The sequence below is a fragment of the Acyrthosiphon pisum genome, chromosome A2 (genome assembly GCF_005508785.2).
Source record: "Acyrthosiphon pisum isolate AL4f chromosome A2, pea_aphid_22Mar2018_4r6ur, whole genome shotgun sequence".
Lineage (NCBI taxonomy): Eukaryota > Metazoa > Arthropoda > Insecta > Hemiptera > Aphididae > Acyrthosiphon > Acyrthosiphon pisum.
The window spans coordinates 49,458,120-49,472,912 of NC_042495.1; the positions used below are offsets into that span (position 1 = coordinate 49,458,120).

Sequence of the window (14,793 nt, forward strand, 5' to 3'; positions counted from 1 at the left end):
ATGATTATTACCCAATACACGGAGGGCATTTTGTATAGCGGCCAAATTGACAATTGTATACTTTGCCCGTAACATATGATATCTAGTCAGCTTGGCTTTGAGCTTTCTATTCCTAAATGTAATTGTATGTCTTTCACGCGTTCTCTTAATCCTGTTCGGCATGACTATTTAGTACATATTTAGTTAATGATATCAGTTTACTTTTTTCAGATATAGCAGTGCTGTACTGCTGTTGACCTTGGTGTCACATTTGATCAATATTTAATGATCATAATGAAAAAGTCTCGTGTAAGGCTCTGAAAATGCTTGGTTTCTATAAAAGAATATCCATCGTCCGAGTTTAAAATGTGTAGTTTTCTAAAAGCACTATAATATTGTACATTTCAGCATTTGTTCGTTCCCGTCTAGAATATGGTGTAGTGATCCTCTTATTTTACTCCTACCAACTTGAACCACGTTCTGAAATATGCGCATCTTTTGCTCTGAATACTACGTACGTTTCTCCAACCCCGTTCATTTAAACACCGGAATTAGAAAAATTAAATCTAGATACATTTATTAACAGAAGAATCAATGCTAACTTAGTTTTCCTAACCAAACTCATAAGTGGAAGGTTGATGCTCCTTAGCCAGTGTTAATTTTAAGGTTCCGAGTGCTAACTTGCGTAAGTTTTCTGCATTCCGTGCCCCAATGTGCGTGACTAACTATTTATACAAAAAACCTGTCTTAAAATGCATTTAGTCAATGAGCCCATCACTATACCTATACCTACTATTTTTAATTCAATTTTTTATAAGGCTATCTAAATAATTTTCTTATATTGTTTTGATTACTTTAAGTATATATGTGCTGTTTTTTATAAATGTATAATGTATATATTATATTATGTGCATGGCCCGTTCCGTCAATTTATATAAACAAAATAAAGTAAACAAAATAAATAAATACACAGGTACACACAAAACAAAAAAAAACACACATTGTAAAATCAATACATTTATCGCTCCGCTCAGAACCTATAATGCCATACCTAGGAATAGCCAATAACTATAATAACTCACATTGCTCCTATAACAATTTTAAGTAATGGTTATTAATAATAAATTATTATTTTAGTTATCTAAGTATTTTAAGTACCAAAACGTGTTTTTCAAATACATTCCATATTTAGTTGGTATTAAGGATTAACGGACTACATACGAATCGAACAAAAATAATTTATAGAACTACATAGTATAGACTATAATTCATTTTATTTTAGATGCAAGAAAAAATTAGCTACATAACGGGCCGTAACATAATAATATAACGGTAAAAACTATTGAATTTTCGTTTTTCTTTATTTTCCGTTGAAACAGCCTTTACCTACTTAACCCCTTTTAACGTATAAGTTGTTATAGTTGCACTCCCCAAAAATGAGTCAATAAAAGAGTATGAAAATGTACTATTTTAAACATCCGAGACGGAGGCCTCATCAGGGCTGTTCTATGGCCTCGGTTTTTAACAAATAACAAATAGAGTAGAAAATAGAGTAGAAAAAAAAATAGAGTAGAAAATAGTGTAGACAAACGCATATATTTATAGTATATTACTGTATTAGTATTCACAACAGAGCTAAATCTAAATGTGTAGATATTTAATAATATGATATTTATGGTTGTTCTGAATACTTAATAATAATAGATATAGTCATATATATAGAGATACTAATAAATAGCTAAATGTAATATATACCTACGTGTTAACTAATAATAATAATGATACAGTACTAATAATAATTATATATTTAGGTACATATAGATACGTGCATAGATATTAATATATTATATCTGAGCACTGCAAGGTGCAAGCTAATTTAAGCAGATTGAGTTGACGTCTTGACGTCAGTTGGACAATTGTTGCTTAGAAATTAGAATAAGCGAGGAATGGATATAGATTATGTAATATTAAATATTGAAAATTACACCAGCCACCAATTATAATTTATTGTAGCCCTCAAAGCTCTAAGGTACCTATATTTATGGAAATCTTAGGTTTAATCACATTATGATAATGAACATATACCTAATACCTACAACCTACTGGCTACTACCTATAATCTATATATGTATCTACATAAAGTTATATTAGTTATAGTATAGTTATACGTATATACTTATATAGGTACGTTTTTTGGACAAACATTGCAATTAATAAAAATATTGAATTACACAATACGCTGTAGCCTGTAGGTGCTACTCACAGAATGGGTTAGGAATGGAAAATTGAAAAAAAAGTATATATTTCGGAGCGATGACGTACTTATATAATAACGTCTCATTTTTATTATAGTCATTAGGTTTTTAACGATGACGCACAAATACAACCCAAATATATAAATAAGTTATACGTCGGTTTTTAAAATTAAACATAGGTTTGTATCTCCTTAGTGTAGTACAAAAAATCTCAAGAATTTAAAAATATATTAGGTACTACCTATATTAATATTATATTATACTTGAATATTATGGTTTCAACTGTTTTAAGACTTCGTGTTAAAATTGTTGAAATCTCCGAAGATCGGCACTTGAAACACCATATATACTATAGAATATTATAATTCGATAAATCGTAAGTATAAAATATATGTATGATATTATAGTCTTAGAGAATTTAACAATTGATATTCATCAATATTCAGGCCTCGCGTTAATATCATACAGGGTGATTTTTTAAGCATGCTCAATGAGCATTGCTCATCCTATTTGTATCTATGCTTAAATTATACACATTATATTCAATTTCTGATTTTTTAAATTTTTAAATAAGTACACTTGAACATTTTTGAATATTTGGAATTTTTTTTACCATTTAAGGATGACCTTGTGACAATACAAACTTCTGTTATTCAAATAGGAATCTCCGTTTTTCACTTTTAATTATTCAGGAGATATTTTTTGTTGTTGAGAATTGTGATGTATTTAAATTCAAACATGTAGTTTAAACTAGTTTTCGAGTTACATAACTTTGCTCCAGCCAAGGTGGCGACAAGTTTAACTCTTTGGTCACTCTAAAACCGATACTCGAACAGCGTGTGGTTGACCGAGTCGTCTGAGTTGATGTCACAATGATGACTGTGCGCGCTAAGAGCCCTGCCCATCCGATGCAGATACTACTGGAAGCAAACCGTGCCCCGTCAGTGTCTGAGTCACATGGTACGACGAAGGCGCTTCGGAAGTTCTTCCAAGCTACCTCCCTAAAGTCTTGTCCAAGCCACCTTTGGTGTTGCAGAGGTCAGCGGTATAGCTATCCGCTAATCCCTCTTGTTAGCCTCTTTGGAGGGTCGAGGCTCCGGGAACGATCGCAGCGTTGAGGCAAGTCCTTATCCTCTGCCTTTCCAGGCCGAGGAGGTAGAATAATGAATACTATATATAATATTATATTTATATATAGTGTAAACATTTTAATAATTCAGCAACTACTTATTAAAATTTTGATTTAGTTACATCAAAATGTTCAAGGAAATTACCAACAATAATTTGCAGTAAAAAAGGGGTTATCAATTGAAAAATAGAAGTTTGTATCACCGCAAAACACTCCTTAAGTAGTACAAAAATATCAAGAATTTTAAAATATGGTCTTTAGGTCTACCTAAAAACCTTAAGTCAGAATTTGAATAAATGTATTTTTAAGAGAAAATATGGTGGAGAACATTTTTTTGGGATCTCTTAAAAAACTGATCCATGGGCCTTTGGTGTGTCAGGCCGACACTGATGATAGCTATCATGATAACTTCACCATATGATTATTTAATTTAAAAAAATTAAGCATCCAATTTTATTTGACGTACTCGAGTAGTTGTCTTACAAATTACTACTGGTATAAATAATAGATACCACTGTACTAGGTACTGTGGGGTAAAGAAAAAAGCTTGAAAATGTTGTTATTGTAATTCAAAAAATATCAATCGCTGGTGCCTGGTATTTATTGAAATCTTTCCCAGTGTGTGCGTAATGTGTATAATTATTTACTAGGTATACAATACAATTTTTAAATATTTAGACTAATATTAAGCTAATTATAAAACTAATATATTTATACTGTAGGTACCTACTTCGGTATTGATTTATAATCGTATAATTAACAATCGAATAACAATAATATTATAAATTACAATATTATATTATATATAGCTATGATGTATTAATATCAAATTTTGTTCGAATTTAAACTTAAAATGTCTATAAAAAAATCGTACCTATGTATCTTTAATATTTTTTTGTCACGCCTACGCCGAAAGTTTGGTTTTCGATAACAGTTGAAGCGTTGAAAAGCGTCCTTTTTCCGTCCAGCGGGTGGTAAAGTGGAAATCCACAAAAGTTACCCTTCACAAACAGACACTGAAATCTATGCCACGGTCGTCGGTCCTTACAAACATAGACTTTTGGTTACATCTGATAATCATATTATAACCTCCGTGCGTGACGCTTAAAATAAATAAAACCAAATCGTTTCTCGTCTTTCGAAATATTGTTGTCGTATAATTATTGTAGTCTAATTGTTGCATAGATACCTGCATTACCTTTACCGTGATTGATGAACGATGAATGCAAATGTGTGACAAAAAATAGTATGTGTGGCTCGTGTGGGAAGGCAATTTCAGTCTTGGCCGAAATGCCGCCCTCGCCTGCGGTTCGTACCCGCGACTGAAATAGCTCATTTCCCGCCCTTGCCACACAATATACTATTAAAAAGCTGTAAGAACAATAGCTGTTGTGATTTATGAAAAACCTTGTTTGCACGTGTGAATATCGTATTCCATCAAAATTTAAACTTTGGACGCTCATAAGTCATAAAAAATATTTGAGGTATTTCGCTCAACTTTTATTTTGATTCCAGTTAGAAAAACTTATGAGGAACCAGGAACCTTGTAATACATTTTCAAGTTATTTGAATAAGCAAAAATGTTTTATCAACAATTTATAGAAAATTATAAGCAAAAATATAATATGATTTCAGATATCTACGGTTAATAGTTTTTGAGTCACAAACTCACTAAAAAAAATAAGAAAATTGATTTTGTTGAAACGATGTATGTTTGGTTAAGATTTAACATTTTTCCTCAATTTTTTTTTTTGTTTTCCCCTTTATTTTAACAAAAACTAGGTATTTCTAATTATGATCATCAAAAAGTTCTAACTAGATTTTTCTTTTCTTCTATAAAGCATGTACAATTAAACAAAAAATAATAAAACATCATTGTAAAATCAATACAAAAAATGGTTAAAAATGGTTAAACTATGAATGTTACTAGTGTAAAGCTACCAAAATATCCATTAGGTATTTAAATTTATTTGTTAATAAATAATAATGATCATAACTTTAATAATCAGTAAATATTTTAAATAATTATGAAATATTATTCTTATAGAACCTCAGTATGAATTTACCATAAAATCATGTTATGTTGTTTGAGGCCGTAAGGGAAAACTCTCCCCCCACGCCAACAGGCGGGCACCGAAATTGTATATCAGCAGCACAAACCATGATAATATAAATTTTAAACTAAAAAATTTGGGACTACGAATAAAACTGGGGAGGGGCTATCCCCCAAGCTCCCCTTATTGCGCATATGATGTACCAACAGGCTACAAAGTACTGCAGTAGTACCTACAGTCTGAACTCTGTAGACCGTAAGAATGTAAAGTAAAATAGTAAATCCTACTTAAATATAATATATATAGAGCATTATCATATTATTTTTCTCGAGTACCTAGATGGTAAGTTGAAAATTAAGCGGTTAGCAGAGGTAAGGCATTCAGTTTTAGTGCTTATTTTGAAAATAAATAGTAGAGGTACCTACTTTGATTACAAACAATTTGCATCCTTATCTAATGAAAATACCGAATATAATTGTGGGAGGGTCGAAGCCCGCCCCCCATACCGCCCTTATTTACCACCCTCAAACATATTATCACAAACCAACAAACATTGGTGACTTACCTAATGAACAAATTTTGTTTTTTTTACTTTTACATTAGTTATTTGTGATTATTATTTATTTGCATCACCTTAATTAACGCGTAGGTACCTCCTACACGAAACAAAAACATTTAAGACTGCAAGTGGTTGGTAAAATGTTAGTAGTTGGTAGTATTCATGACACAGTATTGTTCTAATATCTAATATTATAATTAATCTAAACGTTTACGATTTGTTATGATCTTACGATATCGCGACACGCGAGGTCGATGTAAAAGATTTGAGAAATGACGAGCCAACAAAATTACGATTAAAATGTCCAACACAATAGTGTATGTATGAATTATTCAATACCTATTCAATATTCATTAATATTGTTCATTAGCTCTAATACTTCAAAATATGTAGAAATGGGTTTATTATTTATTTTATCTACGACGTAATTAACAGACGTTGCGTAAAGTATACTTATTCATACTCTATATTGTATTGCATTCTGCAGACTGTCCACTGCTGTAGGTATTAGGCCGTACAGTGTTCGTAAATATTATAAGATAATAATAATTAAAATAGAAGTTTTTTTTTTAAAGCTCCCCCTCGCGCATTTCTGCAACACGAATTCACGGCGGTCTTATATATATAATTATTATTTATCAAGCTCGGAAAAAAATAAGAGACTGAATATTGCTCACCGGCGCAGGTAATTATGATATGAATAATATTATTATTATTACCTACACGTCGGAATACTCACGAAATGGAACAGTAAAATGGATTATAATTTACAACGTGCAAAAACGAGTTTTTTTTGTTACGAGCGCCCAATGGTATATATATATAAATATGTGTTTATTCATTATACTTATTTAATATTATGTATAGTTTATTACAGGAAGACAAAAACAAAACGAACCATTCCTGTACGAACCGTTGTACAGTACGCTCCTGCAGCACACCACGGCCCCACTACTCTGTACACTCACACACGTCAGACCTTGACCATTATAATATTATCATTTCTACTCTTACACTATATACCATACGAGTATTATTATTATTAAATAGGTATTGGATTGAGAATCGATCAGTTATATTTAATGAATTCACGCCGCAGTACGTGAACTCCGCATTATCCACATAGGATACCACCGTTGGACCCTACTGCAGAGGTATACTATGTTTCATTGTTTTTAACGTTATATTATTAAAATAATATAATAATAATATTTTATATTTATAATATTTGAATAGTGTATACCAAGTTATGTTTAAAATGGGATTTTTTTTATATTATATTGTGAGGATTACACTATACCACTGCTAAGTATTTATTATACAGTATTCCTACACATATAACTATATAAGTATATGTACAGCAAAATAATTTCCTCCCAATTATAATAAAACCAAATCACAGTCAAACCTGTGATCAGATACCTAATCAAAAATTAACAATAGACGTGCTTATTAAAATTTAATTATAAAATATTAAAATCATGGTTGTGACACTAATGTTCAATGCAAGCAATGTAGAAAATGTTGGCAATATATTTAACTGGAAATCAAACAGTTTCTATTAATTGATCATTTAGTTTAACACAGTATATATTTTTTTTATGTATAAGTCACCAATGAAAACTAAATGTATTTGTATCTTTTTAGATGTGGTCAAAAATGTTGCTGTTAAGTTTAAATATTTACATTCTACTGTCAATAGTGGATGGTAGTAAAATCATTTTTTTGGATACTGTGATGCAGAAAAATCCTTTTAATGATACCTTAGCTATAAATGAAACTGGACCTATGAATGAAATTGTATCTATGGGTTCTATGTTTTTAGATAAATTTTCTAATGTAAATAAACCTATACACATGAGTACAATTACTAATGAAACACAAAATATGAATGAAACTAAAACTATGAATGAAACTAAACCTATAAATGAAGCTAAACCTATAAATGAAACTAAACCTATAAATGAAACGATTCATCAACAAGTACAAAACTCAACTTCAAATGTAGAGGTAAATTAATTTATCTCTAATTTTATATTGTAATATTTGTTAATTATATTTTTAAATTTCAGAGATTGACACTAGGTCTATTAGATGCGACATTAAATATTGATAGATCAATTGACAGTTTGCAATCACATGGGTCTAATCATGATCATAATATAGTTATATCACCGATATGTATAGCAGCTGCTATGTCACTTGTCCTTCTGGGAGCTCATGGTGAAACCAAAACAGAAGTTGGTAAATTGTTTGGTTACGATGAGATCACATTAAGTCATTTAGCTGACAAGTGAGAGTTTGTAAATTTTATTTCGTAGCTTTAACTCTAAAAGTATTTTTTTATATATTTATAGTAATAATCAAAATTATAAGGATTTGGGAAGATTATTAAATTACTTTCAAACCAACTCTGGTGAAAAATTGGGCACAGAAGTTAACCTAGCAAAAGCAGTGTTTGTTCAAAATGGTTATAATCTTACAAAAAATTTTATAAAAGCAGCTGAAGATTATTTAAATACCAAATTGGTTACAGTTGATTTCAAATCAGATGGAGAACACACAAAACACATTATAAACCAGTATGTATTAATCACTAACCATACAATTTGAATACATATGTATACATATGTATATTTCATTTATACATGTCACTTTTAATTATAACTGTTTAATTTTCTTAGGTTACCTATCAAATATTTATTTTTATTAATATATTTATAAACCTGATAATGTATGTCAGGTGACTGCTCAGTTAATTTTTCTCATTTTTATATGTCATATTTCTGAAGATCATTATTATAAATATTAACATTTATTTTAGATTTTTAGGGTATAACTATATGCTTAGGGACTATAATTAATTGAATGGTTAATTAATCATAGGTAATGAATTATTTCACTGATTAGTTTTTCATAACCAAATTTTACATTATCTTAATTCTTTAGTATTGTTAAATGAAGTTTTCATAAACTTGAATCATCTACTAATCAGGTTTCTTTTTATTATAAATTATTCCATCATAATTAAATATTATATCATTATTTGTTGCCAGTGGGCAGCTTCTCCACCATATCTTCTTTCAGTAGCCTCCTTCATGTTATCATTTAAACCTATTATACAAAATTTGTATAGATCAGAGGTATTCAATATGTGTGTTGTGGCTCTCAGGGGCATCGCAAGAGTTGTCGTAGGGAGCCGCGTCAAAGCACCAGAAACCAAAATTAATGTATGTCAAGTATAATTGATATAAATATTATTTACAATCATTAAAGCAATTATGGAAACGATAATGAAACACATTACACTACTATTTGAAGTTTTATTTATAGTACTAAACTCACTGTTATTACCACCCATATTAGCTACTATATTATATCTGTATTGTTTAAATTTTATCATAATAATTTGGGAGCAGTAAAGTTTGAATACCTCTGGTGTAGATTGTCTAATTCAAATAAAGTACAAGACAAAAAAAATTATTTAATTACTGCAATTAAATAATTCATTAGTTACTCATTTATTATAGGAAAACATTTACTAAGTGATGTACACAAAAAAAAGGAGATACCGAGATTAATTCAACTTAGGGCCAGTCTTACAATGTCCGGTTGAAGTTAACTGACACTTAATTGGCCGAATTCTGCCGGTAATAAAATCTGTTATCAGTCGGTTAGCGTTAACCGACACTTTACCGAACATTATAAGAACGACCCTTATTTGTTTTTAATGATGTATGTTAAAACTGTAATACATTATGTGCAATATGTGTTAAAAATATACATTTTACTATTTTAGTACAGAGGTTGTTTTAAAATAAGTTTGAACCAAAATTAAAAGATTGATGAAAGAACACATTTATTTTAAATCTAAAATTTCTAAGTTAATTTTATTTTTAATCAAATATATAACTTTGATTTTGAATATTTAATAAAATTAATATAAGGAACTTTTTTAGATTTATTATGGTTGGTAACAATTTTTTTTAAATTTAAATAGATGGGTGTCAAATCAAACACGTGGAAAAATCAATGATATATTGCCTGATATCCCTTCAGCTGATACAAAGACTATTATTGCAAGTGCTTTATATTTCACAGGCGAATGGGAGAACCCATTTTTTATCAACTATACTAGAATGTAAGTCAAACTATTCAAAAAGTTTATATAAAATATTAACTGTAATAAATATTGTTTTTTTTAGAAAACCATTTTGTTATGGTGCAATTACTGGTGATAGAAAATCATCCAAACAAAACAAGGATTGTATATATGTCCAAATGATGGTAGGCAGTAGTGAAGTATTATTTCATAAAAATGAAGGCTTAGAGTTTAAAGCCATAGGGCTTCCATACAAAGGCAATCAATTTATAACATATTTTGTGCTTCCCGACACAAACATCAGTTTAAGCAGTTTAACAGCAAAAATGAATGGAAAAACAATCAAAAACATAACCAGAACTGCAAAGATCACAGAACTCACATACTTTGTGCCTAAAATGACTCTTAAGTCTTTGACCAACCTACGACCAGTTTTGCAGGTATATATTAATTATATTAATATATTAGTATATATTAATTTTCAATACAATTTGATTTTAAGGTATCCTTTGTTTTTACTTTTTTTTTAGAATTTAGGAATTAACAAAATGTTTGACCCTTCAAAGGCTGATTTATCAAATATGGCTTCAGACCCAGGTTCTTACATTAGTGATATTTTACACCAAGTTGAAATTGATGTCAATGAAATTGGTACAGTGGCGTCGGCAGCTACTGTAGTAACTATAACAAGAGGAGGACAGACTATTTTTAATATAAACAAGCCATTTATATTTTTTATTCATCATGTAGAAAGTGATACAGTAGTTTTTTGGAGTACTGTATATAAGCCTATGCCATATTCAATGACACCACCAAATTTAAATTCTTTTAAAAAAACCTAAATCCCTATTAGTTTTATTTGAAATATTTAAAAAGTTTTTTTATTGTAATCTTGAATACTTATACAAATATAATAATATATATGTTATGTTACTTCACAAATGATCAGTGCATTAATTGTCATGAACAATTTTACTTTTTAGCAAATGTAATTTTCATTGCATGAGTAGGTGTGATCTTGAAACCATTTAATGATAGCTTGGCAGTATTTGATTGGTGTTCATTTTCGAATTCAACAAAAGCAATATCGTGTCTGTTTGGTACAAGTCGCACTTCTTTGAATCCAGGGAATCTACAGAAATTAAAATAATTTATATTAAGCTCAATTGTATACAAAACAATCACACAAAACATACTGGTTAAACAGCATAGATAACATCATCTCAGTCGTTTCGTCTGGAAGGTTGGTCAAGAACAGAATCTGGTTAGGCGGTTGTTCAGGTACATCTGTTAAAGAACAAGAATTAATTTAATACAATGGCAATACAATTATAAAACAAGAAGTTTAAATAACACTCACTACCACCAGATACACCCCCAGGGTTGTTTTGTTGTGCCAAAGCACGGGCCTGTTCTTTGGCTGCTTTACGTCTCTTTTTTGCTTCTTCGTCATCCTTTGGCTTCTTAGGTTTTTTCTGGCGTTCAACAAAAGTACCTTTCATTTTCGCAATTATATCTGATTCTGATTTAGCAAATTGTATACGCTAAAAAATTAAATAAAATCATTCTCCAAACACCAATACTGTATTGTTCAATTAACATTGAACAGTAAAACATTCTGTTTTTGATTAAATTTTATTAATCTTTGTATAGTATCAGTTTTCTTTCTAGAAACTTATATTACTCATTATTTATATTGATGTCTAAAAGTAACATGTCTGTGTTTTTTGGTATGTATTGAGTTAAATAAAATTTTATTAAATATTTATAAAACAACTTTATAAAATATGAATGAATAATTTCGATATACAGAAAAGAATATCTGATTATTAAGTGTGTGGAAAAGAAATTATTCAATCAAATTGTTTATAGTAAAAACTTAATTAAAACATTGGAATAGATATCATCTATCAAAACTGCTACGTTTATAAAATTAATTGAAATTATACACATGATTTTATTCTGAAAAAGGTTTGTTAACCAGGGTGAATGCCAAAATGACTGATGACCTTGGTAAAATACTAGTATTTATAATTAACAGTATTCGAAAAGTTTACTTGCGAACTGAATTTGTTTCAGCATAAAAAACAAAGTTAATTTGGTTTTTCATTTAAATTATGATTTAATAATTATTTTAAATATAAGAGTAATGTAAAATAAAAATGATAGATCACAACCACATACTCAAGTATTGAGCAAACTAGGAAAATGTAGAGTATAATATGGAGGCAAACTAACGTGAGCGAAACATTGCTGTAACATGTTTAATAAAAACTAAAGTGTTAAGGGCCTTCACTACTCGGATATATATTATGTAATGGTCAAAATTTAGGGTAGGATATAAATAAATTCCAAGATCTTTGAAAAGTTGATCGTTTGAGGGGAATGCCATCAAGCAAGTATTTGTGGAATACAGAAGATCGACGCTTATAAAAGGTTATAGCATGGTAATTACTTAAGTTTGAGATAAGGTCTAGCTGCTGTACATAAAGGTAAACATATTCATTTCAGACTGGACTATGTGATTTGTAAAAGCAAAGAGAAGACATTTTGACTGAACATTTGAATTTGTCAATTCTACCAAGTAGACAAAATTTCGATTCAATCACATTATAAAATAAATTTTGAAAACAAATTGTATTCACATTCTATATGATATAAGTGAATTATGTTCACTAACACATTCTTTCTAAATACTGATACTATATTAAGTATAACCTCGGACATGACTATAATATACTATTAGGTATTAATACTTACCATAGGCTTATCATAAAATGGAAATCCTTGCATTGCACGTAAAGCATTTGTAGAACTGGTTATATCTTTAAATATAACAAACGCTTGTCCATTCATTTTAATACCTTTCATTGCCACAATATCGAGTATTTGTCCGAATTGTGAAAATATTGCGTACAAAGATTTCTTCAAGTCTTTAAAAATAAAAATTAATGTAATAAGCAATACATTACATGTAAAATACATAGGTATGTTTTAAGCAACTATTATTTTAAATTAATTGACTCCAATAAAAACTTACCATCTTTTTTTATTTTTTCGTTTAAGTTGTTTATATAGATGGTATGATTTGGACGTGTGTCCAACATTTTTACACAATTTCTATAAACTAAAAATAATTGTTTCAATTAATACAACATATAATATAATACAATACAATACAATACAATAAATACAATTAGATGCTTATAGGTATTGACTATAATGTAAAAATAAATTTAAAAAACACTTAGCCAAATAGCCAATCTAGGAATTACAGAATAATATTAGTTAACTTAACGTTATTTACATATTAAATACTATGAATCAAGATTATCTTGATATTTGATAAATGCCTACTCTTTTAACTTAAAATTTGAAAAAAAAAATGAAATCCTCATAAAGGTATGTACTTGAGATTTACTAAAGAAATCTTTGCAAATGTGTTGGTCATAAAGTGCATAGAAATAGAACATTATTTCAACGAGGTGATGTTGGCAATATCGACTGGTAGAGAAGAATTAGAGGGCCAAAGGCTCGATGCGGAAAATCGAATGACGTGTTTTCTAACATTATTTTTTAAGAAAACACATCGCCGATACAACGCCGTCGAAGACGAAAACCACAAGTCCTCATACGTACTCACCTAATCAGTTATGTATCGACTACCGACGAAGATATTACTCTGGTGTTGGAAGTCGAGGGTAAACGTAGATTAATCGAGCGTACTCCAAAATGTCACCGTGGGATAAACAATTCACTATTCAGTAAAAACTAAAAAGTTAATCTAAAACATGACAATTATCGAGTTCGGCTTCGGCATCCGGAACTTTGGTAACGATAACGAAACGCACATCATAAACAAAACGGCGTCGGCTAATCAAAATCAGTCCGGCCATCGCCGGCATTGTATAATATAATATTATTTTGTATACCATTTGCTAGTCACGAAAAACAACGTTAGATGGCGCTGCTAGTTGTGAATATCATAGTTGATAACAATATCACAATAATTATTATTATTATCAAGGTGGATATATAGAGGTGTAAACACTTCCCATCTTTTACATTATGATAGTCATAGATAATATATTCTTATATTATCTATGATGATAGTGGGCCGAAAAAAGTACACCACTTGTAACTGCCACCAGGAGCGCTGACTACCCGATGAAGGCTCAAACACATTCAATTTTGTATGGCACATTATGCAATTTAGCATTTTATTCTAATTAATCTAATTACTAATTAGTATATTTAGTAATTACGAGGACTGTGGACTTCATGATCTAATAATTAATATTTTAAATTTTAAATAGTGTAACTTAATTTAATATGTACAATGTGTGTATATGGTACTTTTAATTCATATATTTTAATATCCAGATTGGAAAACATGTACCAGTAGTTAAGTAGTATTTTACTATTTTATATTTATATTAATTTTGATATTTTTTTTAATCTTTTTATCGTATTTTTCTTGTATGATATTTGATCATTATGCCTATCCTATATGAAATAATATCTTCAGGAGCAAAATGGAGTTCACATACTCCATCTTTTTTGGTTAATAATCTATCTGCTCGTGGAATTTTTAAATTCCATGTATCAATCATGTTCTAAAAAGTAATGAATTATTTACCCTAATATGAACTTTTCATTGAATATACATATACATAATAATATAAATATATATTAATTATTAATTAGTATAAGAA

The 14,793-nt window shown here is 29.4% G+C and overlaps 2 protein-coding genes across 2 annotated transcripts; one reads left to right on the forward strand and one right to left on the reverse strand.

Moving 5' to 3' along the window:
• Window positions 1–6,857: 6,857 nt before the first annotated feature.
• LOC100160498 (leukocyte elastase inhibitor) lies at window positions 6,858–11,020 on the forward strand. Its single transcript, XM_016808854.2, has 7 exons — window positions 6,858–7,130; window positions 7,624–7,986; window positions 8,049–8,269; window positions 8,334–8,558; window positions 9,977–10,117; window positions 10,182–10,518; window positions 10,609–11,020. Exons 2-7 carry the CDS (start codon window positions 7,624–7,626, stop codon window positions 10,918–10,920), a joined length of 1,599 nt encoding a protein of 532 aa, XP_016664343.1. The 5' UTR covers window positions 6,858–7,130; the 3' UTR covers window positions 10,921–11,020.
• Window positions 10,786–13,919, reverse strand: LOC100162519 (U1 small nuclear ribonucleoprotein A-like). Its single transcript, NM_001162674.2, is given in 6 exon segments — window positions 10,786–11,210; window positions 11,275–11,365; window positions 11,439–11,622; window positions 12,839–13,011; window positions 13,119–13,205; window positions 13,722–13,919. Coding segments are annotated over 5 exon segments (675 nt in total). The 5' UTR covers window positions 13,186–13,205; window positions 13,722–13,919; the 3' UTR covers window positions 10,786–11,050.
• Window positions 13,920–14,793: the final 874 nt, after the last annotated feature.

Coding starts and splice junctions, on each gene's coding strand:
- LOC100160498 (XM_016808854.2), top strand. CDS start 7,624: ATGTGGTCAAAAATGTTGCTGTTAAGTTTAAATATTTACATTCTACTG. Junction 7,987..8,048: donor ACTCAACTTCAAATGTAGAG/GTAAATTAATTT, acceptor TTTAAATTTCAG/AGATTGACACTAGGTCTATT. Junction 8,559..9,976: donor ACAAAACACATTATAAACCA/GTATGTATTAAT, acceptor AAATTTAAATAG/ATGGGTGTCAAATCAAACAC.